The sequence below is a fragment of the Malus sylvestris genome, chromosome 11 (assembly GCF_916048215.2).
Source record: "Malus sylvestris chromosome 11, drMalSylv7.2, whole genome shotgun sequence".
Classification (NCBI taxonomy): Eukaryota; Viridiplantae; Streptophyta; class Magnoliopsida; order Rosales; family Rosaceae; genus Malus; species Malus sylvestris.
In genome coordinates this window covers 1,172,393-1,198,180 of record NC_062270.1, presented here as the reverse complement: position 1 = coordinate 1,198,180, position 25,788 = coordinate 1,172,393, and the positions used below count along the sequence as shown (strand labels likewise).

The 25,788-nt window shown below is 35.7% G+C and overlaps 4 protein-coding genes across 4 annotated transcripts; 2 read left to right on the top strand and 2 right to left on the bottom strand.

Annotated features, from left to right (window-relative positions):
• Window positions 1-2,346: 2,346 nt before the first annotated feature.
• On the top strand, window positions 2,347-6,085 carry LOC126588458 (desiccation-related protein PCC13-62-like). Its single transcript, XM_050253549.1, has 3 exons — window positions 2,347-2,708; window positions 4,639-4,864; window positions 5,494-6,085. The coding sequence occupies exons 1-3, from the start codon at window positions 2,377-2,379 to the stop codon at window positions 5,863-5,865; spliced, it is 930 nt and encodes a 309-aa protein (XP_050109506.1). The 5' UTR covers window positions 2,347-2,376; the 3' UTR covers window positions 5,866-6,085.
• Window positions 6,086-12,097: 6,012 nt separating this feature from the next.
• On the top strand, window positions 12,098-15,698 carry LOC126588453 (metal tolerance protein 4-like). Its single transcript, XM_050253544.1, has 7 exons — window positions 12,098-12,436; window positions 12,781-12,950; window positions 13,155-13,353; window positions 14,052-14,230; window positions 14,323-14,473; window positions 14,780-14,910; window positions 15,094-15,698. Exons 1-7 carry the CDS (start codon window positions 12,235-12,237, stop codon window positions 15,271-15,273), a joined length of 1,212 nt encoding a protein of 403 aa, XP_050109501.1. The 5' UTR covers window positions 12,098-12,234; the 3' UTR covers window positions 15,274-15,698.
• A 90-nt stretch (window positions 15,699-15,788) lies between these two features.
• On the bottom strand, window positions 15,789-18,637 carry LOC126588466 (protein PHOTOSYSTEM I ASSEMBLY 2, chloroplastic-like). The gene is made up of 5 exons (XM_050253562.1): window positions 18,479-18,637; window positions 17,500-17,594; window positions 16,940-17,102; window positions 16,351-16,443; window positions 15,789-16,123 (listed from the first exon to the last, which is right to left on the bottom strand). The coding sequence occupies exons 1-5, from the start codon at window positions 18,549-18,551 to the stop codon at window positions 15,993-15,995; spliced, it is 555 nt and encodes a 184-aa protein (XP_050109519.1). The 5' UTR covers window positions 18,552-18,637; the 3' UTR covers window positions 15,789-15,992.
• A 1,061-nt stretch (window positions 18,638-19,698) lies between these two features.
• On the bottom strand, window positions 19,699-25,194 carry LOC126588446 (casein kinase 1-like protein HD16). Its single transcript, XM_050253536.1, has 16 exons — window positions 24,499-25,194; window positions 23,760-23,888; window positions 23,583-23,656; window positions 23,377-23,446; window positions 23,195-23,250; window positions 22,711-22,782; window positions 22,453-22,547; window positions 22,304-22,367; window positions 22,086-22,215; window positions 21,784-22,002; window positions 21,555-21,697; window positions 21,185-21,359; window positions 21,008-21,098; window positions 20,534-20,691; window positions 20,091-20,279; window positions 19,699-19,986 (listed from the first exon to the last, which is right to left on the bottom strand). Exons 1-16 carry the CDS (start codon window positions 24,871-24,873, stop codon window positions 19,927-19,929), a joined length of 2,100 nt encoding a protein of 699 aa, XP_050109493.1. The 5' UTR covers window positions 24,874-25,194; the 3' UTR covers window positions 19,699-19,926.
• Between the last annotated feature and the right edge of the window lie 594 nt (window positions 25,195-25,788).

Here is a 25,788-nt window from a genome sequence, read left to right as displayed (position 1 = left end):
GTTGAACAATTGACGGATCTGTGAACTCGAACATGGTATCCAATGATCCAACTGAGCATAAATGACTAACAAAAGGGAATTATTACTACTAGCCAGCAAGCTAGGACTCTCTTTGGTTATTAGTATAGCTGTGATATACCACTCTATATATAGTAACCTTTCTAATTAAATTGGGTTGGCCATCTGCCCTCCCTAGAGTTTGACATCTAAAACCGAAAAGCTGACCAAACCAAACTGTGTGTAGTTTGTTTCGTTCGGGTCTTATTTTATCGCTTAGTGTACATAATATCATTTTTTCAAAAAAAAAAATGTTATTCCATTATAGAGTATTACTTTAAAGATTTTTTATTGTACTTAATTTGGAGGGTTGAAACGACAGTTTTTAATGAATTAAAGACATATTTAAAAAAAAAAATAGTGTATTGAGTTTGGGAAGAAAGAAAAAAAAAGAACATCCGTTGTGCTATGATTCAAGCATAAACATCTGCCTCCATTTTGTTGCCCTTGTGACCATATTTTTACGAACAAAGAAAAAACACAGAGTAGGAAAGAAGACGATAGCGAAAGTTTGGGAAGAAATTAAAAGGAGAGAGAGAAGAGGAAAAAAAAAAGAACCACTAATTAAATTTTATGGGGTACTAAAAATAATTATAGGAGTTTTAAATATAAAAGATTATATTTAAGATTTGCCATGTTGCGAGTTTTGATTGAATAGTAGTGCCACTTAGTAACATTCAGTGGCAAGCAAAACCCCACACAAGTTTTTCTCCATTTAAAGTGTGTCACGTGACAAATTGTTATAAAATTGAATAAAATAACTTAGTAGAATGAATTTGTCAGTTTTTAATGAGTTTAGAAGACTTATTTATTTGAAAACTAGTTCAAGGACTTTCACATGGGGAATAATTCAGTGGTTAAATCGACAAATGGACAACACAAATCGAGTGATATGGAGCATATGTCGCAAATTTTCATGCCTAGTAGTAGTACGTGGACAATACAAATCGGGTGACGTGGAGCACGTATGACTGTTGACCTTCACACATGAGACAATCTGCTCTGATACCATGAAGAGAGTTGAGGTTCTACTATAAAATCAATTAGTAATATAAGAAGTAGTTTGATTAATTACGTATAAGCACATGCAAATTTTTTTTTTCCAGTATGAAATTGATACTCTCAACAATATATAAGAAAGAAAGCAAAGTGTGATTATCATTTCTCTTTTAGTTCATACTATAAGTTTATAAGACACAAAGTCACCACATGTCATAATCCGATCATCACAACAAAAAAACAAAAAATTACCCAACTCTCACCAGTTTAAAACATTTTACTACACACTACATCAGTTAAATTGGGTATCTAATTACTTACCAAGCTCCTTCGATCGCCCAAAGCATATTGTAATGCATCGTACTGCAAGTTGCAAATATAGGAGGAGAACAAGTACTAGGGTGAAGGAGAAAGAGATAAGTAAATACAACCAAGTTAATTACACTATGTTTGGATAAGGGAAATAAACTTGGAATTTTGGTAAAAATCAATTTTTATAAATTGACATGCACCAATTCTCTTGTTTGGATTTATAAACATAGAAATTTAGAATTTCCGCATGGAAAAAAATTTGGAATTTGAGACCTTCAATTCCCAAGTTAAATTCTATGTAAATAGACGCCATTTCCCAATTTCTATGATTGAGAGTTTAAAAATAGAAAATTTCTATTCAATTTCATTGTTCTTCTAGGTTAACTAAACAAGAAGATTCACAAATTCTAGAAAATAAAATTCCATCATTTTAAAATACCTTACACAGGGAGATAAACTTGAAATTTGGATTAAAATCAGAATTTATAAATTAACATGCACTAATTCTCTTGTTTAGATTCATAAATATTGAACTTTACAATTTCCGCGGGGAAAAAACCTTGGAATTTTGGAACCTCCAATTCCTAAGTTTAAATTCCATGTAAATAGATATCATTTCCCAATTTCTATGATTGAGAGTTTAAAAATAACAAATTCCATATCCAATTTCATTGTTTTTTAGGTTAACCAAATAAGAAAATTCACATATTTTTGAAAATAAAATCTCGTCATTTCAATTTCTATCATTTAAAAATTTCTTAGTAATCTCAAATTTTCTTATCGAAACATAATCTTAATGATCTTAAATTTCTTCATCTAAATATAGTGTAGGATATTCTTGCGGTACCACGAATCCACAACCTATAATCCTTTCTCTTGCTCGTATTGTCTCTGTCACACGGAATTAATGTACCACGAATCCATGACCTATATAAGCTAGTTAGTACTAACGTATGTTTCATTCACTAATATCCACAACTGTTAAAATTTAGTTCATATATTGGTTGCATGAAATTAGAAATGGCAACAGCTGGTTCAATATCTTATTATTTCAGCTCTGCATTTCTTTTTGTTCTTGCATTCAATCTTCTCAGCTTTCAGGCCATGACTGCTTCAGGTCAGGAAGCCAATGACAGCGATATGGTTCAATTTGCCTTGAACTTGGAATTCATGGAGGCGGAGTTTTTTCTGTCGGGTGCTTTGGGCAAAGGGCTCGACTCAATCAGTCCAAGCCTCACCCAAGGAGGTCCGGCTCCCATTGGGGCACAGAAGGCCAATCTCGACTCTCTTGTCGGCCCTATCATCGAGGAATTCGGTTATCAAGAAGTTGGTCATATCAGGTTTTTCGAAAGATAGGGTTTAATTTCTATATTAATCACAAAAAATTCAAGAAATAATCAGGCAATCAAATAAGTAATTTATGCATACACTTGGGCCAAAACCAATGTCAAAGCGCACATGAATATGGGTTAAAAACTTGAAAATATGATCGAGTTAAGAACTTTGTTCTTTCTCATGCACTACTACAATACACATGGTTGATGATCGGCTATTTTCTAGAATAAAACGATCACGTCCTTACAATATTAGCATTCCAAATTATAAGATTTTATCAAACCACTATTGTGTTGAATTCTTTCTTATATGAACCCTTATGTAACAGTACAAAATACCCTTTCTTAATATAAAGTTTAAAACTTTCAAAATAACCCAACCAAAGCGACTCTTCACTAGTACCATTGCCTATTTGTTTTGTGCTTGGTTAGCCGCACAGCCATGCACTTAAACGAGGTGTACTCAGGTAGCCATTCACCCAAGATACTCTAGTTAGATATTGGTTGGGCTAAGGAGTTGTTTGATAACTATTTCATTTTTAATTTTTAGTTTTGCCTTTCATTTTTAACTTTTTTTTTTAAAACTAAAAATTGAAATCTTGTCTGTTAACTACTTTTAGTTTTTAGTTAAAAAAAAGAGTAAACTGTCGGTTTACCCCCTGAACTTTCACCTCACTTTTGATTTCCCCCCTGAACTTTTCCATTGGAAAATTAAGGACTCAAACTAATTTTTTTAGCCAACTTGCCCCCTACCGTTAGTTTTTCATATATTCCATCCATATTTCCGTTAAGTGAGACCATGTGCACAACATGTGAGGGTAGTTAAGTTATTTCACTCTTAAAAATGATTAAAAAACTGAAAATAATAAAAAAAGCAAAACTTTCCCTCTATTTTTTCCCGCTAATTCCTATCATCGATTTTATTTTTCCCTCTCATTCCTATGCATGAGAAATGACATATGGTGTTATTATCTACCATTTTTATTTTCTCTAACAAATTAATAATTTGACAAATGCTAATGGTGCTATTGTCTCCAAAGCAGTGCATTAATATAAGAAACCCTAGTCTTTTTAATAGACATGTTTCTTATATTAATGCACTGCTTTGGAGACAATAACACCATTAACATTTGTCAAATTATTAATTTGTTAGAGAAAATAAAAATGGTAGTACATGCTTCAAAAAAAAGATTAACTTAGCTACTTATGAAGACAATAACACCATATGTTATTTCTCATGCATAGGAATGAGAGGGAAAATTAAAATTGAGGATAGGAATTAGCGGGAAAAAATAGAGGGAAAATTATTATTATTATTTATTTTCAGTTTTTAATCATTTTAAAATTGAAATGACTTAACTATCCTCACATGTTATGCACATGGTCTCACTTAACGGAAATATGGATGGCATATATGAAAAACTAACGGTAGGGGGAAAATTGGCTAAAAAAATTAGTTTGAGTCCTTAATTTTCCAATAGAAAAGTTCAGGGGGGAAATCGAAAGTGATGTGAAAGTTCAGGGGGTAAACCGACAGTTTACCCTAAAAAAAATGAAAAATCAAAACTAAAAAGCGAAAACCCAAGGCCAAATTTTGAAAACTCAAGAAAGTAGTTTTTTGTTTTCATGTTTTTGAACACTGAAAACTGAAAATAGTAACTGACAAGATTTCGGTTTTCGGTTTAAAAAATAAATTAAAAAATTGAAAATGAAATGATTATCATACAACCCATAAGAAAAAACTTTTCATTTTCATTGAAATTGAAAGTTTATAAATTATGTTTTCAAAAAATACAAAATTAGCACTATAGTTTAAACACTATCTAATAATAATACTAATACTAATGGCTCTCACATGTAATAATATGACCCATTTAATTCATACCATAACCATGCATGGTGGTATTAAATACTCCAATATTTCAATGGATTTCAGGGCAATTGTTACACGAGTAGGAGGATTTCCAAGGCCACTTTTAAATCTCAGCCGTCAGAATTTTGCAAAAGTATTTGACCTATCAGTGGGCTTCAACCTGGTCCCTCCATTCGATCCCTATGCAAACTCCGTCAATTTTCTGTTGGCAGCCTACTTGATTCCTTATGTGGGTATGGGAGGTTACGTTGGCGTCATCCCAAACCTCACCGCTCCTGCTACTCTAGATGTAAGAAATAATTATTTAATTAGTTAAATTTAGGGGTCATTTGATAAACATTTAGTTTTCAGTTTTGAATCAGTTTTTTTTTCTTCACTTTTTTAAAAGTTGAATTCTTGTTGGTAATTACTTTCGATTCAAAAAATGAAAATTGAAAACTGCTTCATTGACTTCTCAAAAGTAAAAACTAAAAATTGAAAACGAAATTATTTTCAAACGGCCGCTTAGTACTTTTCTTCATGATCAGTTCTAATCTTTTCATTAAAATTCACCTCAATTTAGAACAATATGTTTATGTGGGAAGAAGTCTCATTCTAAGGGTCAAATAAGCTTCTATGGCTTCTCAAACGAGAAGAGAACTATATTAAATTCATCTATAATATGAAAGGGGACTTGTGTATAGAGAGTGGAGCACAATATTCTTGCCAACTTGGCTAAACTGAAGTAACAAGCTTTTATGGCTTCAAACGTAACTCTATAACAAAATTACACAAAATTTGCATAAAATGTTCAATTTCGACTATGATTGACATTAACCGATCTAGCCACAAGGATGTTAAGTAATAAGTTGTGGGTTTTTCAACATTAATGAAAATCAATTCATCAATACTAATTAAATTGTTGGTGTGCATATGTAGTTGGCTGCATCACTTTTGGGTGTTGAGGCTGGGCAAGATGCCGTGGTACGTGCGCTACTGTATGAGAGAAGGAATCAGAAGGTGTTTCCTTACATCCTCACCGTGGCTGATTTCACCAACCGAATTTCTGCACATAGGAATCGGCTGGGCGGGAGTGGCAACAAAGATGAAGGGCTCATAGTAACCACCACCCTTGGGGCGGAGAATCGGACGTCTAGTAACGTCCTATCGGCCGATCCTAACTCTCTTTCGTATGCAAGGACACCAGCTGAGATTTTGGGGATTGTGTATGGAACTGGAAATGCATCAATGCCTGGCGGGTTTTTCCCTCTAGGAGCAAATGGCAAAATTGCGACCACCGTGCGTATATAAATGTTGGGATATAATTCCTCTACTTAAGCACTATACATATTGAAATATTTTAACCCACTAGTACGAGTGCAGGAATCTCAGATCGATGTAGTATAGTATATATCAAGCAAAATCCAGAATTCTAATTACAGTACGTGATTAGAATTTAATATATGTAATGGATCATGAATAAATCTTGAGAATTTCATATTAATAAATAAGGTCTATAATGTTTATTCTAGTTTCATTCGACTTGACTTAGCATTAAAGACACGTTTACTAATCTGAAATCAGAATGAGGAGAATAGAATTGAAGAAGAGTTGAATTGATAAGGAATCAGAATCAGATTCTTATAGAATTTGTTTACTAAACTATTTGAATTCGGAGTAGGAATAATATTGATTTTATACAAATTGTTTACCAAACAATCGGAATTTAAACTAGTTTAATTATTAAGCTGCCATGTTCTAAATAAATTCATTTATGTGCTAATTAATAAATTTTAATTTCCAGAATAACATATACGGAAACCTAGTATTATATACAATAAAAAATAAATCAATAAAAAGTTAGATAAAGTGTGGAAAAAAAATAATCCAGGCAATCACATTGAATGAGAACAAACAAGTACAGATTTTTTCATCATTAATGGGTGTTCACATGTTGGGAGGTAGGAGTGGCGCTATTTTTCATCATGAAAAGGTTTCCATTCCGATTCCCCGCATCCCCGGAATTGGATAACTACCTATTTCTAGGAAATTTCATTCCTCCGAAATTAGGAATCCAATTCCTTCGGAATGAGGAATCCAATTCTAAGATCCATAGGGTCCCATTTTTTTTATTTTATTATTTAGTAAACACAAGAATACTTCGTAATCGGAATTTAATTCCTCTTCTTTATTTCGATTACAGTTATGTAAGTATTATTCAAAATTATTTTAGATTTTTCAATTTTCATTTTACAAAAATACTACTCTTATCTCATATTTGTACCACAATTTTTACCATCTCTCTAATAGAGATAAAACTTACATATGTTTGTGGACCTTACCTTTATTAGAAAGATAGTACAAATATGTGATAAGTATAACATTACTCTTCATTTTATGTTTTCATTCTTTTTTAATATTCATTTGAGGACATCAAAATTATTTCTTAGTGCTAAAAATTGCATAACAAAATTTTATTTAAACTCATGTTATATAACTCTGCACCCAATTTAAACACTAGATGTGAATTATCTTTTTAATTTTATTGTACAATTACTGTTAAGAATATGATGCATTGATCGAAAAGTCCTCGTTTTGCTAATAGGATGCCAAGTGGCATATTCTATTGGTTCAAATGCTTTTTTTTTTTAAACAAACGATAATATGTACACTAAAAAAGAGAATGTAGATTTAATTTCACATGAGTTAACAATAATATGATTCAAATTCACATTTGGCGGGAATTGAAACGAAAGTCTCTTACTTACAAGTAAAGAAGAATAACATTATACCGTAATAGTAAGTGGCCATATTTATTCAAATGTTTATTACGTGTACAAGTAAACTCATGTTATATAACTCTGCACCCAATTTAAACACTAGATGTGAATTATCTTTTTAATTTTATTGTACAATTACCGTTAAGAATATGATGCATTGATCGAAAAGTCCTCGTTTTGCTAATAGGATGCCAAGTGGCATATTCTATTGGTTCAAATGCTTTTTTTTTTTTTTTAACAAACGATAATATGTACATTAAAAAAGAGAATGTAGATTTAATTTCACATGAGTTAACAATAATATGGTTCAAATTCACATTTAGTGAGAATTGAAACGAAAGTCTCTTACTTACAAGTGAAGAGGAATAACATTATACCGTAATAGTAAGTGGCCATATTTATTCAAATGTTTATTACGTGTACAAGTAAAGAAGAATATCATTATACCGTTGTAGTTATGGGAGGGAGGGAGGTAGGGGAGGGGGGGGGGTTTTAGGGTTTGGTGGGTGTGTTCAATTCCCACCGAAGAGTCCAAAAACCAATGCTATCTTATGTTTCCCTTCATACGCATGCACTACGTACGCAGCCAAAAACCAAAGATATATGCATGTCGTTTTCTTTTGCTCATAATGATGCGTAAACAAAATAGATGACAAGACACGATCTGTATTCATCGCTACTGTCTTGATTGCGAGGGATTTTTTAATGTGCTTGAAACACGGATGCTACGTCATATGTTATTATATATAGTTGAAATTTTTTTTTCTTTTTTTTTTTCAAGTATTCCTCTATTTATATAATGACATACAACATATATATGTGTCTTTATTTTGAACATACTAAAAAATCTTTTCTTGATCGCTAGTTTGCATTTGGACATTTATTTTAAAAAACTAATACATAAACATATTAGATGCATGGCAGCATGTGAAGTTAGATGAAAGCTAGCTTGTGGGAGAGAAATTTTTATGGAACGAGTTTATTATTATTGTGATGTCTCAAATATTAACGCAAAGCTATCAACTATGTAGAGAAATTTATCGAGTTAGTGGCTCGAAACGCCACCTCTAAGTGTGCCCAAAAGTTACTTAATTATGCATGCAGTAGTATAGTCTCTTTGTTTGGTAGTCGAGGGATAAATCCCGTGGAGACCCTATATAAATATCATGCAGTAGTCGTGGGCTGGTTTGGTATTGTTGTGCTTTGAAAAAAAACTGCTGTAAGAATAAGCGGTTGTGCTGTGAGAATAAGCGGCTGTGAAATAAATCAGCAGAGTGTTTGGTAAACTTTTTTGTAAAAGTGCTTTTGGAAAAAAAAAAAAACAGTCTAATAGTGGGTATTTTCATTAAAGAAGCATTGTAGCTCCGTGTGCTTTGAAAAAAAGCTAGTTTTCCAAAGCTACAAATAGCAGCTTCAACTTTTTCCTTTGATTTCAACTTATTCTCACAGCAGCTTCCAAAATAAGCCCTTTTTTTTTTCAGTTTACCAAACACCTAAAACCCCCACAGCTTTTTTTCATGGCTGCTTTTTTTTTAAGCACCTCATTCCCAAACTAGGTCGTAGTCTCGTTGGTTGGTAATCGATCTCTTTAGATGCCGTATAGAGCCTGGCTGTGCATGACACATCAATTCTTGTCACAATTCTTACATAGGCTTTTTAACCAAAATGACTTCTAAAATTAGATATAACTCCTTATTTTGGTATTTGATATTAAAAATTGATAGAATTGGTTCTTGAGTTTATCCATCATCAATTATTTTGGTCATTCCGTGAAAAATCTCCGTTAAATAAGAGAAAATGACAAAAATACTCTCAGTTTTTGTCAAATTATTTTGGCCAATTGTTTATTAAATTGAGCGTATTTTGTCATTTTGGTCTTTATTTAACACAATTTTTTTACGGAATGATCAAGATGATTGATGTTAGACAAACTCATGGACCACTTCTATCGATTCCAAATCACAAAAATCAAAATAAGGAGTTATACCAATCATAAAGATCATTTTAACTAAGGTTATACATGCGCGCTTGATTGCTTATATTAAATACTTCAAAATTTTTTATTATTATGTTTAAAGTACGAACAACTAACTCAAAACTAATTGATTATTTGTCAAAACGAGAGCTACAATATAATTTTTTATTATATTTTTCAATGTGAGAGCACGGGTGTCTGTTGAAACGCTAATAAGTACAATGATTATGTTATCTTCAACATGAGATACTCAATAATTAACAGCTATGTTCAACACAATAAAATAAGGTGTTTCTTCATCTCATAGCATGTGTGTGTGTGTATATATATATATATATATCGGATTCTCGTGAAATGCCTTAGAGTTATTAGGTCATATCTAGGCTCCAACAACAACAAAATAACAAGCATAAAATCCAATATCCCCATACAACTTATAAGCAAAGGTATCTGCTAGAATAATATTCACCATTAGGACTTTTGTATCACAGTATCATCATAGTTTCTCGTGTCAATCATATAAATACGTGAATAACTTTCTCCACATATGACATTACAATATTGACATATGAGAAATGTTAAAAGAATTTTTTCAATAGTGCGACTCTTAATAAGCTCTCTATCACCTTACAATTTACATCAATTCTCATGTTAATATTAAAAAAATATTATATCAAAAACATGAGGTGAAAATAATTTTTTAAAAATCGAACTTATGAGAGAGTCCCTTAACATTTCTCCCACGGATAGAACGCCATGATTACAGTATGCCAGTCCTTACTCCTTACATTGGTTTAGTATCTAGGGTGGTGTGTATATAATAATATACACACGACAAACATTACAAGTGACTACGCCATTACTATACACTGCATGTGCATTCAAGGCCTTTATATATCGCTAAGAGTTGAGATAATTCTTTTAAAAGTGAGATTTTTTATAATTTTTTTATTACTTCACAGTTTAACGTTAATTCTCGTACTAATATTATAAAATATTATGTCAAAATATGAGATAACAGAGAATCTACGAAGAGTTCTACAATTTTAAGAGTGTCTTATTAACGTTCTTTGTATCCATATGGAGCATTATTTAACCTTCTATTTTATAATTTGCATCTGTCTCTCAGCCGTTGAAATAAACACATTATTAGCCTTTAAATAAAAAATATTTGAACCACATCAGGTTAATCATCATCAAATTTATAATTAAACAAAGAAACCCATATATTGAATAATAAAACTCATCAGTTGTTGCCTCTAAATAGCAGTTGGCATGCCATGCGACCAAACAGATAGAGTTGCCCTAATTTGTTTCCTATTATTGGAATATTGTCCACATGTTGTAGTCGAAACATTTCATTTTCTGGTTTAGTATTTGAAGATCATTTATGTCGATAGCAATCAAACGAGAGATTATTTAATCATCTAACTGTATTAAATAAAGGGACCGATAATAATTAAAAACTGTCAGTTTGTTCGTGGTTTCTAATTTTGTTGAAGATATCAAATCTTAATGTAGAGAGTATCATTACATATTTATGAAATTGGTTATTTAATCAAAATTAATGGACAATGTATATATGTTTGATTATTTTTTTTTCTAGTGGTGGCTTGTTTTGCATGTTTAGACATGGGCCGGACTATCTCGGACTGGACTAGCTTCAAGGACTAAGCTGGATTGGTTTAGACTAGACTAAGCTGGACTAACTTAGTGAAGCGTTTGGTGCAGTGTTAGACTAAGAAGCTGGATAATAACAAATTCTAATATTATATTATTTAATATATAAATTATTAATATTTTATTATGATCTAGGTGACCGGAGATGATGAGGAGTCTATCGGGAGTGGTTGTTGAGCATGACGAGGACAAGAGAGGATAGTCTTAGCTAGTCCCATGGTTATTGGGGGTTCTCGCTAAGACCTCTTAGTGAAGGGTTTTGTCCATGCTAGTCCCCTTTAGTCTCATTAATGTTAGTCCCAGCATGGAACAAACACAGTATTAGTCTAACAGCTAGTCCAGTCCAGTCCCATTTAGTGAAGGCAAACAAACGCCCCAGGTTTGACTTTAGAGAGGTTAGGTCTCATGTCCCTCCTCTTTTGTTTGTATTTTTTTTGTTTTTGTTTCTAGAAGGTAATGTTTATGTCCTCCTGACTACGTGTCACTTCTTTTTCGTTATTAATAAATTTCTCATGTACTACCAAGGTTTTCTAAAAGAACATATATGTGTTTGAGTAATGCTACTCTTACCACATTTCTCATATCACATTTGTACAATCTCTTCAATAGCGATGGAGCCCACCAGTACATGCGAGTCTCATTTCTGTTGGAAAGATAGTAGAAATGTGACGTCGTATTCCCCACAAACAAGTAATTATAGTCTTACTATATATTTGTATCACGGACTTGGATTGTCTGCCCTCCCATTTCGGTGCCCACCCCGTGCCCTCCTGTTTTGTGTGGTCACGGTTAAGCCACGTCAACATTTTATATTGTTTTTTTATAAAAATAATAAAATAAAAAGAAATAGTAATATAAAATGTTAATTTGGCTTTACCGTAACCACACAAACAGGAGAGCACGAGAATGACACCGAAATGGAAGGGCAGACAATCCAAGTCCTTGTATCACTTCAATAAAAATAGAACTTGCCAACACTAGTGTTACATCTCTCCCATAGAGATGGGCTGGTGGGCCCTAGTACAGAACAACGTAGTAAGCGTGCGTACGTGTCGTTGTGGGATAATTTTTCCTTTTTAAGACATAAATATTTGGTGCGAAATTCAATTTACAGTTAGCTCACCTCCTCTGTTCTTTTAAGATCTGCTTCCTTCTTCTTCTCACCCAGAGGCAGAGAGAGAAAAGTGGAGAGACAGACACAGAGAGATTGATTCGGAATCGGGTTGGAGTATTCCGGTCATTCGAATGGAGGAAAAATCGGAAACGGCCGGTGTGAAAACGCCGCTGTTGGGCAGCGGCGGACGCAGCCGGCGACTGAGCCGAAGAAACTCGTACAACTCACTCAGAAGCGACTTCATTTCGAGGCTCCCTGACAAGGTCCGTGCCGGTATCGACCCCGAGTCTCCTGACGACATTGACTTCTCTCGTACCTCCGCCTTGAACCGAGGTCTCTCTGTGGCAACTGGGAAAATGTAGAAAGAAAAATTCGTTATTCTGTTGGAAAATGTTAATGGTTGGGGAAAGAGTTATCTTTTTATGCTTTTCTTTCAATTTCTGAAGAACCAAGAGACAGTTTGGTGTTTGGTTTTAAGATAACTATGTTTGATTTATTTTCCTTCATTTTCTCAGCAACCAAACAAACAGAGTAGTACAATTTGTTCCAAACAAACAGAGTAGTACAATTTGTTCTTGAAGCTACAATTGTAATTGGAATTGTTTTTGTGTGTGAGTGAGTTTATTTGGTTTGTTTCAAGCAATTTATTGATCCTGGAAGGTCTATATATGTTGTAGGAGAAAAGGAATACTATGAAGCCCAATTTGCAACACTTAAATCCTTTGAGGAGGTTGACTTCGCGGTGGCAGCCGACTGCGTTGATGAGGACGATTTCGAGGAACAAGCACAACATGAAAGAGCAATGAAGATATCCAACTACGCCAATATAATTCTCTTGGGACTTAAGGTACTTAATTTGTCACAAGACCTCGGGTTCAAGATTAAACGCTCTTAATCACTTGCGCTACAAGTTGCATTAAAAATTGCGCCCGGAAAATCTCGTTCGTTTATATGATAGCATAAGCAATATATGTTTGAAACAAATTACATTTTGTCTGCGATTTCATGTTTGCATTTTACACTTCTAAGATAATAATTTTGGAATGTGTAGATCTATGCTACTGTAAAGAGTGGATCGATAGCCATTGCTGCATCGACTCTAGATTCTTTGCTCGATCTCATGGCCGGTGGAATACTTTGGTTCACTCACCTGGCAATGAAGAACATCAATATTTATAAATATCCCATCGGAAAATTGAGGGTGCAGCCTGTCGGTATAATCATCTTTGCTGCTATCATGGCTACACTCGGTATGTCACTATACCTTTTATTGCCCTCAGCCTCCGTTGCTTTTTCCTGTCTCCCTTGCCCCGCGTTATATTGTCAACTTCTTCGCCAGATGAATTTGTCTTATATCTTCCTTTTAGCTTCCATTTTGTTTGCTGAACAACATGTTAGAAGAATGAAACCAATTTTCTGCATTATTTCGAACTTTCGCTCTGGTTTTTGTCCAGATCAATAGTGGGGGCTATCAAAGATCATGAGAAATATCTAATAATCCAATCTAAGTTGAACCGGAATGATTCAGAGCTTGATCATATGTTCCTCATTTGGAAACCCTAGGCAAAATAAACAAGGAGCAACGCGTTGAATTCTTATAATCTGATTGACGGTTTTCTATAAAGACTGGATTGTAATTGAAGTATATGGTTTAGATATCTTTTTGTCAGAGTAAAACGAAGAAAATTTTATTTCGAGTGCTCAATGACACTTTAATCTGCAGGAAAAATAACAATTTTGAGGTGAATACTATTTAGTCCTAGAAAATTTCTTGGTAGTATACCAGTGTACTTGATGTATGTGCTCAAAAGAACGAGCCTTAGAGTCACAACGGTATCATAAAAGGTATGCAATTAGGCTTGCAGAAAGCTTTATAATTAAACTAGACTATGTTGCATATATAAACTTCGAACCGGCTTTACTTTTATGCGCTTCCACTTAATTACAGGTTTTCAGGTCTTGATCCAGGCTTTAGAACAACTAATAACCGGTGATGCCACGGAAAAGATGACCTCGGACCAATTGGTGTGGTTGTACGCAATCATGATATTTGCCACCATGGTAAAACTTGCACTCTGGTTATACTGCAGGACCTCAGGGAACAAGATTGTCCGTGCTTACGCAAAGGTTTTATGTTTCTTCCTTTTTAGCAAGTTCTTTTTACGGGATTTCAGTTCTATTTTTTCATGTTATATGACTTCCTTGAATGCAATTACCAGGATCACTATTTTGATGTGGTAACGAACGTAGTAGGATTAGTGGCTGCTGTTCTTGCTGATAAGTTTATGTGGTGGATTGATCCTGCTGGTGCTATTATCCTTGCTATATACACGATTACAAATTGGTCCGGAACTGTTCTAGAAAATGCAGGTACATTTTCCAGCTTTTCTTCCTTGCCCTTTGATCTCACATAAACCTTACATGACTATTGGTCATGCTATCAGCTGGGTTTTCCGCTTCTAATGTTAAATAAGCACGTATGAAACACAAGAATTTTAAATAGGGTCAGAATCGTTTAAATCATACGTTTCATGTTATCAATTTACAAAATTTTCTTCTGTTTTCTTGAGTGTGCATGATAGTATGTTATTGAAATGAGTTGAAATCATGCTTGACAGTAGACATTTGAAAATGTTCATAATGTTTTGTGCTTAACATGGGATCGACATCATGCAGTTTCCCTCGTGGGACAATCAGCGCCTCCGGAATTCTTACAAAAACTGACATACATTACCATAATGCACCCTCAAGTGAAGCGTATTGACACAGTTCGCGCTTACACATTTGGTGTTCTTTATTTCGTAGAGGTTAGTCATATTATATGCAATGTCGATCTTATATTTTCATGACAGAAATCTTGTCACAAACCTTACAAATCACGGAATTAAACTGTATCATCTGCAGAGTGCATTCTATATCAAGAAATAGATGGTGAAATTTTATATTTTGTTTTTTTATTTTAATTAAAACTTTTATATTTGTTAAAACAGGTTGACATTGAACTCCCGGAGGAGTTGCCCTTGAAAGAGGCACATGCCATTGGAGAGACCCTCCAGATAAAGCTCGAGAAACTTCCCGACGTTGAGCGAGCATTTGTTCATCTTGACTTCGAATGTGATCACAAACCGGAGCATTCTGTACTTGTCAAGCTTCCGAACACTCAGCCCTGATTCTCCGCGTCTCATTTTTCCATACCAAGTAGGCAAATGGCATTGTGAGAAGGCCTTTTAACTGTCTTTTGCGAAGGTCAATCCCAAGTGTTTGAGTTTATCTGTTGGAAGATGAAGCGATATCTGCAGTAATCTATTTACTTTTTTGCGGGAAATGATTTCCTCTTTCGTTCAGGTCAGTTTAATAACGGGAGAGTAGACTGGGGACTGCGCGCCCTTTACATTTTTGCTCGAGAAACTATTGTGCCCTGCACGAGCAGTTTAGTCTTCTAGGAAGCAAATCGAGCGGAACTCTCTGTTTGTCTTTCACATACCATTTGTTGAACAGTTTCAATGCATGTAAGCTTTGTATACGAACAAACAAACGCAAGTTGTTCATCGGTTGATGTTATACAATGCTGCTTGTGTCCATAAGCTTCTTAATTGTTTCGCTGCGTGAAGAGAAAAGAAAATGTCTGCAGAACAACAGTCCGTAGCTACAGGCTCTGTTAAAACCGAAAATATATATTGAGATGTAATAAAATCGACATCCATTAAGCGGAAATAGTGTGCAAATGGGAGCTCTGCTACGACATAGCGGAAGGAAGGCTATATATATGGTTCACATACATCTTTAGCTTTTTAACTCTTCTAAAATGATTGTACAGGAAAATCGAACGGTCACAATGCCGGAAATCAACTCTCTTGTGGGGAGGTCACGTTGATGCAGAACGATTCTGTTATGAATTTGGCAAAAGCCGGCCATTGTACATCTTATCGAGTAACTGTTGTGCATCAGGTCTCCGGAGAAGACCTTTGTTGTTCGGTACACCAGTCCCTAAACAAACCGGACACACGAGCTTCCCGCGTCCTGTTTACGACAACAGAGAATTACTCATCAAAGAAAATGCATCAACTACACAGTGCTCTTAGTTTTACATCTGTATATTTATTTATTTTACACAATCCAAGTGGAATTTTTGCCTTGAACGAAATGCTTAACTAGTTCGAAATATTGAAACGAAAAATAGTAAGTACGAAACAATCTTGGAGTATATGCTGAAACAGAAATATGAGTGTTAATGATGAGTACAATACCGTAACAGTTTGGGCATTCAGTAAACTCGTACACGTCCTTAGCCCGTTTTCTGTTAAGAGCTTTCCATTTTCCTGTACCACCACACATATCACCTAAATGAAAAGCAAATTAACATCTCGTGGATGAAGGGCATACCATAAGTAACAGAAACACTAATTTCCATGAAAAACGAAACCCAAGTAGCATACAGTTCTAGCTGATCTTTTTCAATGGCACGCTATCATTCACGAAATCTTTATGCTCCAAGAAAACATCTACATCTAAACTCTTTAACATAAAACAGCTAATATATAAGAGGAAAAAACAAATCTGTTTCTCCTCCAACGAGCAAAAATATCAGCTCGACACTGTTCAAAGAAAACTAAGAGCCAACAGAAAAGGCCAAAGAACACAGGAGCTCATACTTTCCAAAAGAAAAATAAGAACTTGTAGTTAAACAAACAAAAATCACTATTTGAAATAGTTCAGAAACAAATTTGAACGCTGAAGTTGCTTTTCTAGCTGAGCCTCAGGACCAACAATATTTGCACATTCATCTGTACACAAGAATTTTGGGCGTAGAAATCCTAGATGAAAAATTATACTTACAAAGCACAGCGCCACTTCCCCCACAATTCCGACAACCAGGTCTATCGTTTCCATCCAGTGCAAGTGCCTTTGGAGCAGAAGTGGTTGCAGAATTGCTTATCAAAGCAGCGGTTGAACATAGACATGTGAGACACAATCGCCGAGAGATTGAGACTTGAGGTTCCTGTGGTCACTGAATCTTTGTAACTTTATCTTATTGTTGAAAAATCCACTAAATATCAAATTTTACGATACTTTATAGCTAAATGATAATTTTGTTTCAAAAATTCCAATTGGTAACAGTAATCTACACAAGTTGATTTTTCAGAAAACCAATATATCAAGCAAAGTTGAGGCCGTTTCGCAGCGGAGGAAATCATGGAAAAGATTGCCTTCAACAAAATACTAGAAACGTTAACTTTAAGTAGAACCATTAAGAGCATGAATTCAGTTCTAGCTGCACTTTGAAGCCATAGACAGTGGCCATAATTTCTTTGAATCAAGCATACCTTCAAAGTCAAATAAACTATTGTAATCACTAATAATCAACTAGATACTTAAATCTAACGAAAGATCCCTACCTTCGATGGTTGAGATGAGTGTTCTGAGTCCCCCGGACTGCTGCCCTTATTCTCAAGATTCGCTCTTACATGAAACCCAACAGACTTTGAGTTGACTGCCAAGTTTTGGACATACAAATGAAAGTTAAAATCATTTCCCTTCATCCATTAGTGACAAAAGATTCAAAGACATGAATCTAATTTTCACAACAGTTGGGTGCTACATTACGGAATGAGAGTTAAAAATCAAAATGTTCACTGGCTATGACTCCAAAAGCACAATTTGAGTACTCAGAAGTCTAGATCCATCTTGTCTTCCTTCTTTTATGAAGGGGCACATACTATCACCGGATATCGGGTTCTGGAGTTAAAAAGGATCTCCCAGTGCATTCTGAGTGGAAGTAAAGATTTATGATTTCATGATATTACCTTAATTTTTGTCACAGAATTTCAATTTCTCAAATCTTTAGTGCCAGAAAGGAAAACAAATCCCATGTAAAATCTCTTCACTCGGAAAATCGATACAAATAGCCAATCAGTGGACCCCTACTCAGATTAAGACCAATTTCGAAACTTTTGAACAAAAAAACGACATAGAACAGAAAAAACCCCATCATTACTTTCTTCGTCAAAATTTTATTGTTTCATGTAATTTGGTTTTCCTTGTTCTTTCAAATTTTCCCGTAATTAAGATTATACACCCAAAAATGAATACGCAGCATTAGAGACAAAGCAAAACCAAGTAGTTAGCAATAAATTTGGTAAAGCAAGCTGATTAGCTGAAAACTATGAGTTGAGTGACCGTTAATAAAGCAGTTAATATACGCATAGCGAGAAACAAAGGAAGCAGGAACTCGTACATACTATGAAGAAAGAGATAAGGCAAAATAAAGAAAGCTACTTTGTATTACCATATGCATGGAAATTACGAGAAATCGGCAGCAAAGTTCGTTAATGGGCACTCAAGTTTTAGAGAGAGAGCGACAGAGAGAGAGCTTACAGTGGCATGGAGAAGAGGATTTGGAGAGGCGAAGTGGGATGGCTGAGAGATGAGAGGAAGAAGAAGAAGCCATCACCCTCTCTCTCTCTGTCTCTCTGGTGTGTCCATGTGTCTTAGCAGGATACTCTTATTTATCATCTTCTTCTCCAGTGCGACTGGGTGGGACCCTACATCCTCCTCTTTCAGTTTTGTCTTTCCATTTTGGTCCCTCCCTCCCTAGATGTTATATCTCTCTTTTTCTCCCTTCTTTCAAGTTTTACAAGATTTTTATTTCCATCTTTTATGTTCTTGAGGGGATTAATTTACAAGATTCGATTTAATTCATCAGAATTTAGGAAACAAAAGATCACTTAATAATCTAAATCTACATGCACTGCCCTGGACAAAAGTTAACAAGCGACTGAATTGTTCAAACCGGTTAAACCAAACCAATTTAGTTTTTTACGGTGAAAAAGTATAATTTTAACCAAATGAAACCAAATGACAATTGGTTATGTTCGGGTTAGCCCTGTTTGAAAACCCCCTAAACTAAGCCTATATTTCTTGCTCTCAAATTCTTCATCTTCAATGGTAAATGTATTTGATTTCGCCTTCACCTCATTGTGAGGTGTTGAATTCATGTAAAGATTTTTTGTTGATATTTTTGTGAATTGAGTCCCATTTTGGTAATGTTTTAGGCCCCACTCCAGTTTTTGTCCACTTAGTTTTATGTTTTCAGTTTAAATATTCTATTAAAAATACATTTGTGGCTTAATAAATGGTAAAACTGCTTTCAATTTCATTGTAAAGGTTATGCAATTTGGTACCGTCTCCTTTATTATTGTAGATAGCACTCAATTGATTATGAACTGAAACAACAAAATCAAACCGGTCACGAAGTTTGATTTGTTTGGATTAATCACGCTACCGGCTTGAGTTCCAAACCAGAGCGATCCAAGCCGCCGCAATGTTATATTAGTTCGTTGTGCAGCTCATGAGTTGAAACAAAAGTGACAAACCGGGAGCTTGATTGGATCCCCTTCTTGAGTTTTGCCACCTGATTGAGGTCTCAACCAAAACAATCGAGGCCGTTGAGTTAAAACAGATCCATGTGCAGTTTAAGGCCTAAACCGAACCGCGACACGCCCTAATCACAGCAATAGGTCTTACGTGCACGATATGAATCACGGTTTGGAGGAGCAAAGAGCTGCGCATCTTGCATTGTAACAGGAGAAAGAACAAACGAGGGAAAGAGCACTACATAATTAACTTCAAAGACAACCCTGAAACAAAAGCCAACTGTACGGCTTATAAAACATTTTATCGTACACAGAAACTGAGCGGCTGCAGCTAACTCCTCTCGTTCAACAAATTCTTCTTCCAAAATATATTGACCCCGGGAGGGAGAAAAAGAAAAACCAAGTCGTCTACAAATATCGACTTACCAATTCCTGATAGTTACACGGGAATCAAGATACAGTGCGCCCGTAACACAAACAAGCGAGATACAGATTCTTTGCCCATTTTTCCTGTTCATAAGAAGACCAGAATTTAGTGAGGATGTCAGTAATCTACTATAATTATGCGACTAGAAAAGATAAATCTAAACCCAAATTGAACTATTATTTCAGACCTTCACATGTGTGCTTGGAAATTGAGATGTACGCAACGTCTCCTGAGTTTCATCACCAGGTTTGCGCTTCGGAACACTCAAGATAAGAGCTGCTTGGTCCCAAGTTGCAGCTGTTGATGTTATGCGGAAACCACCATCCCAACGTCTGTGGATGCCTTCACTCGGATAGAGAAAATCAAGTTCCACAACCTACAAAAACAAAATGGCAAATGAGACGTTGGACACCAAGTCGAAAACCAGAAAACAGAAATAAGTGCAAAGTCACATGTTCGCTTTCATGAAATGCTACTGATCGCATATTAATACATAATGAAGTTGCATATCTCTTTGCCATAACCAGGATCCACTTGTTTTAAACTCGGGTCAAAAAGTTGGATGCTCCATAAATGGCCTAAACCCCACAGCGAACAGAAGATAGTGCTAATAAGACAGTCACAGCTCACCTGATCACTGAAGCCCGCATTGCGAGACATAACAACACCCCACCGGCTCCCAGCAGTTGCCATTGAGGTCACATGAAATCCTTCTCTCCACTTCTTATTTATCCACTTGAAGGGGAAAGAATCACTTACTTTGTAAGACTGTTGCGTATACTGAGTTCCTGCACCATTAGGGTTACAGTTGAATAATTTAGTGACTGAAAATGAATTAAATTGATGTGGATTTTCAAATTTGCAAGTACAAATGCTGTCTACTAATTTCAGATTACAAAATGACAAGATCCTCTTCATAAGAAGAAAACATGACTCGTTATCGATATTTAATTAAAAAAAACCTGTGTCAAGAGACTCAAAACATGAATGTCCAATACAAATACAGTAGTGTCAGATACAAACACAAATGCATCATGCAGCTTTATTAATTGACACAATTAAACTTCACAGATCATGCCCCAACTAATCACAAAAGCAGCATACCTTTGGACATCACCACAAGGGAACTTCCATTATTAGCACCAGCAATAGAACTAATGTAATAGTTCTTCTCCCATTGTTCCATGATCCATTCCTGTCCAATTGGAACAAGAAGTCTGTCAATTTTTTTGAGTATAATATCTTATATGAATATAAACACGCATGGAAATACAAATCCACCTTGTGCAAGAAGAAGGGGGAGAGCTCATAAACTTGGTTAGTAAAATTGGTTCCAGCGTCCATAATAAGTGCCCAGAGATTAGAACAAGATGAGACACAACTTATAAGCAGACCATCTGCAATCCCTCTCTCCACATGCTGCGCCAACCTCGCATCAGCAACATTGTAATGATACCTAGTAATAAAAGATGAGCAAGCCATGAGGAAAATTGCAGTCAGGAATTCTCATTCTAATCATCCTTTCCATTTCAAGTTTGGATCAAGATACCTTTGATCTGCAAGGAAAGAATTAAACTCCACTATCTACCAACAGAGAGGAAAAAGGTACAACATTAGACAAAGTGTACAACATTGCAAAATGAGTTTCTACCTCTGTTTCATCGGCACCCGAGCATTGTAAACTGAAATCCATTGGGTGGCAGGTACTCCTAGCCGAACCTTCTTTCTTGGCTGCCCATCATCATCTTCCTCAATATTCAATCTACCCCGTTTCTGGCCAACCTGACTGATAATCTGAAAAAAAATCATAGTAAATAAGTTTACAATCCCAATGGACAAACAAAAAGAAACTTTATATATTACAATGTAACTAAAGTTACCTTTTGAGCACCATCAGTTTTAATCGGCCTTACAGCAGGATTTGATCCAATCAAGCCCTCAAACAAAGATATTAATTTCGAATAGTTAGGCTCTTCATCAAATTTCATGTTCACCACGACCTCAAGAAATTGTCTCAGAGGTGGGGGGCAGAAGCAGCACAGCATTTCAGGGGATGTTGCCATCTTCTTTTTGCAAACTAGGAAAGATTTGTTATCACCCTGAAACAGGAGCAAGTATAGTTCAGATAAAAAACACAATTAGAAGGAGTAAAGCAGACTCTAAACTTAATCCTATAATGTACCTGATAGCCCTGCCATGGTAACCTCCCTCGGTGGAGAAAAATAAGTGTATAAGCAAGAGATTCAAGATCATCTCTTCTGCTAGCAGTTCTTCCCAGATGAGCATGAACACTAGCATATCGCACAGTTCCTCTGGAAGTGGAACATAGAAAGGGTTTAAGGCCAAAGATAAAAATTCTAGTGAATACTATTAGCCCAAAAAATGCAGATATTAGTGTACCTAAACATATCAGGACGTTGATCATAATCAACATGCCCCCCACTAGTGTCTTTCCACTTTGTCGCTGCAAAATCAGGTGATGAAGACATAAGAAATGGAAGTAAATGAAACAACGCGAGACAAGCCATAGATGAAATAAATTTACACACCTAATCCAAGGTCAACAAGAAACAACTTCTTCTCCTGAGCTGTAGATGGCTGACCAAGTAAAAAGTTTTCGGGCTTTACATCTCCATGCACATAGCTAATGTCAACAAGTCATGATTTGAAATTGCGTTAGAAATCTAATAAGGAATTTGTTCTCTTTAAACAAAAGGATTGAAGAAAATTCACTCATAGTAAGACAAAAAGATTGGGACAACAAACACCAGTAAGTGAATAAAATTGTCAGCAACTCATTCACATACCCTCTTGAGTGCATCTTCTCTAGAATTGATAAGGACTCGACAGCTATGCAAGCCACCATTTCTGCAGACATTCTGTGCTCATTCAAACACAAACAACAAAATATAAGAATAAATCTTTCAAAAGCTTAAGTCAAAAGTTAGAAACACATGCACATGCTCTTCCACGTAAAATCAAAATCAGTTAAGAACAGATACCCACAGATTAAATCAAAAGCCATAAACCTTCACATAACTCAAGCTTTCTATTCCCTAGCATCTTAAAGTTAACTTTAGGGTAATCCTTAAAATCATGACTCAAAACAAATTGGTTCAGATTTTCCTCCATTCAGACCCCACAGAATACACAGAGAAAAGACTTAAAACTGGAATTTTCGGCTGACTGAACGATATATTCAGCTTTTGCATCTAAAGATAACAGTAAATGAATGGATAATCATAAAGAAGAAGGTCTGGATAAAAGGGGATAATAATCTTAAATACTCACATTTGCCCTGAAGAATTCCATACATCCCATAAACTAGGCCCTAGCATGTCCATAACCTGCGTATATAGAAACAAGAAACGTATTTGGTACAAGGAAACAAGAAACGTATTTGGTACAAGGAAACAAGAAACTTCAACCAGTTATTGGAAAGGGAATGACGCAAGAGATAAGAAAGTTCATACCATAACATAATAGTCTCCTTGCTTTCCTTTATAATGTACTTTCGGCACACCATGACTACCACCAAGCGTGCTGTTCAATAATAAGAAATGACCAATTAATTAGCAAAAGTGGGTCTATATGCAATATACTGTAATGCACCAAATCACATCACCCTGAGAAATAACAATGGAAAAACTGTAAATCTAATAGGAAGAAAAGGACCCACTTGTAAACTTGCCACTCATATGGAGGACCATAAGTACAGCCTTTGCTGTTTCTGTGCTCGAATTTAAGTGCTACCTGATACAAAATTCAGAAATAAATCCATGAGGACAATTACTGATAAAATAATAAAGTTTATACGGTACAGCCTTCTTTCAACATAAGAAAATTTGGAACTTACCTCAATAGCACCAGCACCACTTAAACGATCAACTCCACCCGTAACACGACGGCCAACAAACACTTGACCAAAGCCACCTTTTCCCAGCTTCCTTTCTACCTTATAGAGTGGTGACCCTCCTACTTGAACCTGAAAAAGCAGAACACATAACACCATATTACTAAACATAACAAAGTTGACACAAAATCTAATCCTTTTTATTATGAAATTTTAAATTGTTACAATCAAATGTATCATTAAGTTACACCAATCTGAAGAATTCTTTTAAATACCACCAAATTAACCCGACTAGGTGCATGCACAAAGCATAGCAGACAAGTATTAAACTAAAGATACCCACTTTACTCGCAGAAACTTTCGAGTATGACTACCACACTGGCAAGTGGTGTTACTAATTCATGTGTTAGATTAGGGGTGAACACATGTTATAACACGAATAGATTTGTAACACACCGGTGATCCTCGCACTGAAAAAAAATCTTTCCTTTACTGGTCCCAAAAAGGGAACTAACTGATTAGGGTCAAATTCTCACAAGAACATCAAACTAAACACAATAAATGCTTCCAAAACCAATGAATATAGTCCACTACCAATAAATTGAACAATCAAAGAACAACAATTAAAAAATAAATAAAAAATAACAGAAAACGCAATCATCAGCAGCAATACCACCCAAGTTCCCAACTTAAAGGAAAAACCATGACCGAACGCATCGAAATAGCAAGAAAAAATGGCTACCTTTTCAGGGAAAGGCGCAGTACTGCCCTCTTCTTCTTGCCCAGCAGCCTTATTAGCACTCAGGCCACCACTATCGTCAGCCATCACAGCTTTCTTATCTTCCTCGACTTTTTCTTCTCCCTTACTGCCTTCCGAATCAGAGTCTTTCACCGATATCACAATCACAGGGTCTTCCTCCAGCACCGGCACCGGCTCCTGCTTCTCCTCTTCTTTCAATTTCCTCACAGCCAACCTCGTCCTGGGCCTCACCACGGCCTCGGCGGCGGCTTCTCTGGCGACGGTGGCACGCGTCCTCCGCGACCGCGGCGGTGGGTCGGAGGGCTTGCTCGCTACCCTAGCACGGCCTCGGCGGACTCCTCTGCGAAGCTCCGGCATTGCTCAAACCCATAAAATGAATTCGTACGGTGCTTCAACGATTCGATCATTATATTAATCCCGCGAAGCTTCGGGAGTCTTGGGCATGGCTGGAATTTTGAAGAAATGGGTCGGGTGGGAGTGGAATTGGAGGCAATCGGAGGTGAATTGGGTCGGGCTGGGGTCCGATTGGGGGGATTTGGGTTTGATTGATCGGCCGGGGGGGAGATGGAACTTGGGGGTTAGGGTTTGGTAGAGAGGACGAAGAGGGGAGAGAGAGGGGCCGAGTCAAAGTGTTGGATGATGCGGGAAAACAAACCAAATGAGAAGGGAGGGCTTTTCGGGTGTGGACCGCGTGCCTGCTTTTGCTATGACAAATTGGGACACTCGTCAAATTTGTGAGCTCAAAAGTACAAGATTTCTTTCCCAAAAAAAAAAAAAAAGTACAAGATTTTTAACAAATGCTGGCCGAATCAAACAAGTTGTTGACACAATCCAAACTTGTCAAATTTTGTAATTCAAGGTTTAACAAATGAGAGGAGAATTGAATTCGGAACCATTAGAGTATCTTCAAAAAAAACGTCAAATCATCCACATAAATTATAACAGTAAAAAGAGACAATCTTTCAACCGAAATGTCAAATTCTATGTGACATGACATGAAATAGCAGCAAATGAGCTTGCTGTCAATTTTGATAACAAATTCAAAAAAAAAATACTAATTATTAAATGTCTTCTATTAATATTTTAATGTCATTTATTGTTTGATTGTTAATCGATAGTGTTGGTTTAAAACACTACCTATTTCTTCTTTTTTAATCAGTACCAAACAAGTGGTTCGAGAGTAAACGACTAATCGTACTGCCCGAATGTTGTCTCAACGATGGCAAAAAATCCAGAAGGAGGCGAATAGATTTTCTGCATGTCTTGCCACTT